This window comes from Mirounga leonina, unplaced genomic scaffold (genome assembly GCF_011800145.1).
Source record: "Mirounga leonina isolate KUSES-001 unplaced genomic scaffold, KU_Mleo_1.0 Mir_115, whole genome shotgun sequence".
Taxonomy (NCBI): Eukaryota; Metazoa; Chordata; class Mammalia; order Carnivora; family Phocidae; genus Mirounga; species Mirounga leonina.
The window spans coordinates 67780891-67781956 of record NW_023270268.1 but is presented as its reverse complement, the minus strand read 5'-3'; the positions used below and the strand labels follow the sequence as shown (position 1 = coordinate 67781956).

The 1066-nt window shown below is 37.0% G+C and overlaps 1 protein-coding gene across 1 annotated transcript; it reads left to right on the top strand.

The window, feature by feature from the left end:
- The first annotated feature begins 436 nt into the window (after positions 1–436).
- On the top strand, positions 437–836 carry LOC118000306 (cytochrome c oxidase subunit NDUFA4-like). The gene has a single exon (XM_034989948.1). The coding sequence runs from the start codon at positions 437–439 to the stop codon at positions 683–685; it is 249 nt and encodes an 82-aa protein (XP_034845839.1). The 3' UTR covers positions 686–836.
- The last annotated feature ends 230 nt before the right edge of the window (positions 837–1066 follow it).

Here is a 1066-nt window from a genome sequence, read left to right as displayed (position 1 = left end):
ATATTTTAATAAAAATAAGGATAAAATAAAATAGCTATTTCCTTTAACTCTAAGATGAATGTTGACCTCATGAGATTATTTAGTGAACAATTAAGGCAATAAGTATGTTGAAATTTGTATCACTTGATGTAGCATAGAAATTAAGATATGCAAAGATGATAAAACATTTTATCTCCTTCAAATAAATATCACTTCCTTTAAACAAACTTTCAAGGATAAGGTAATCACTTTGTTTAACCAAACTTTCAAGGACATGGATAATTTGGGATTGTTGTATTGTCTAATGAGGGCTTGGAATGCCTGTGTCTGGTGTTATTATTTGAGGGTGCATGTACTTACTTTAGAAAGCTGATAAGTGCTCGGTGTAGGGATTGCCTAGTGCCGGGCCTTGCAGATTTGATTTTTGTCTTCTGGCCTGGAGGCCTCTGCCACAACCATGTTATGCCAGATTCTTTGTCAGACCAAGAAGCATCCAGGCTTGATCCCCCTTTTCATATTTATTGGGGCAGGAGGTAGTGGAGCAGTGTTGTATGGCTTGTGCCTGGCATTGTGCAATCTAGATATCAGTTGGGATAGGAAGAATAATTCAGAACCCTGGAACAAACTGGGTCCCAGCGATCAATACAAGTTCTACTCAGTGAATGTGGATTACAGCCAACTGAAGAAAGAAGGTCCAAACTACTAAATGAAATGTTTCACTATAAAGTTGCTTAGAATGAAGGCCTTCCAGAAGCCATCTGCATGATTTTCCACTTATTCAGGAAATATTTCCCCTCTAAATGCATGAAATCATGTTGGTGTATTGTTGTTGGGGTTTACACTGATTAATAAATGTCTGAAAGTTGAAGAAAAAAAAAGAAAGCTGATAAGCAAGTTGGTATTCTTTAGATAAAACTAAATAATCTGGTTAGACATCCAAAAAGTTGTTGGGTTTTTTTAAGGGAAGAGGGTGAGGCAGTCTGGAATCAGACAGAGTAAGCTGCTAACAATGGTTACCATTGGTAAGAGAGAGTTGGAAGCAGTTGTCTATTGTTTGAATTTTCTATGTTCCTATCTAGATGGTGGG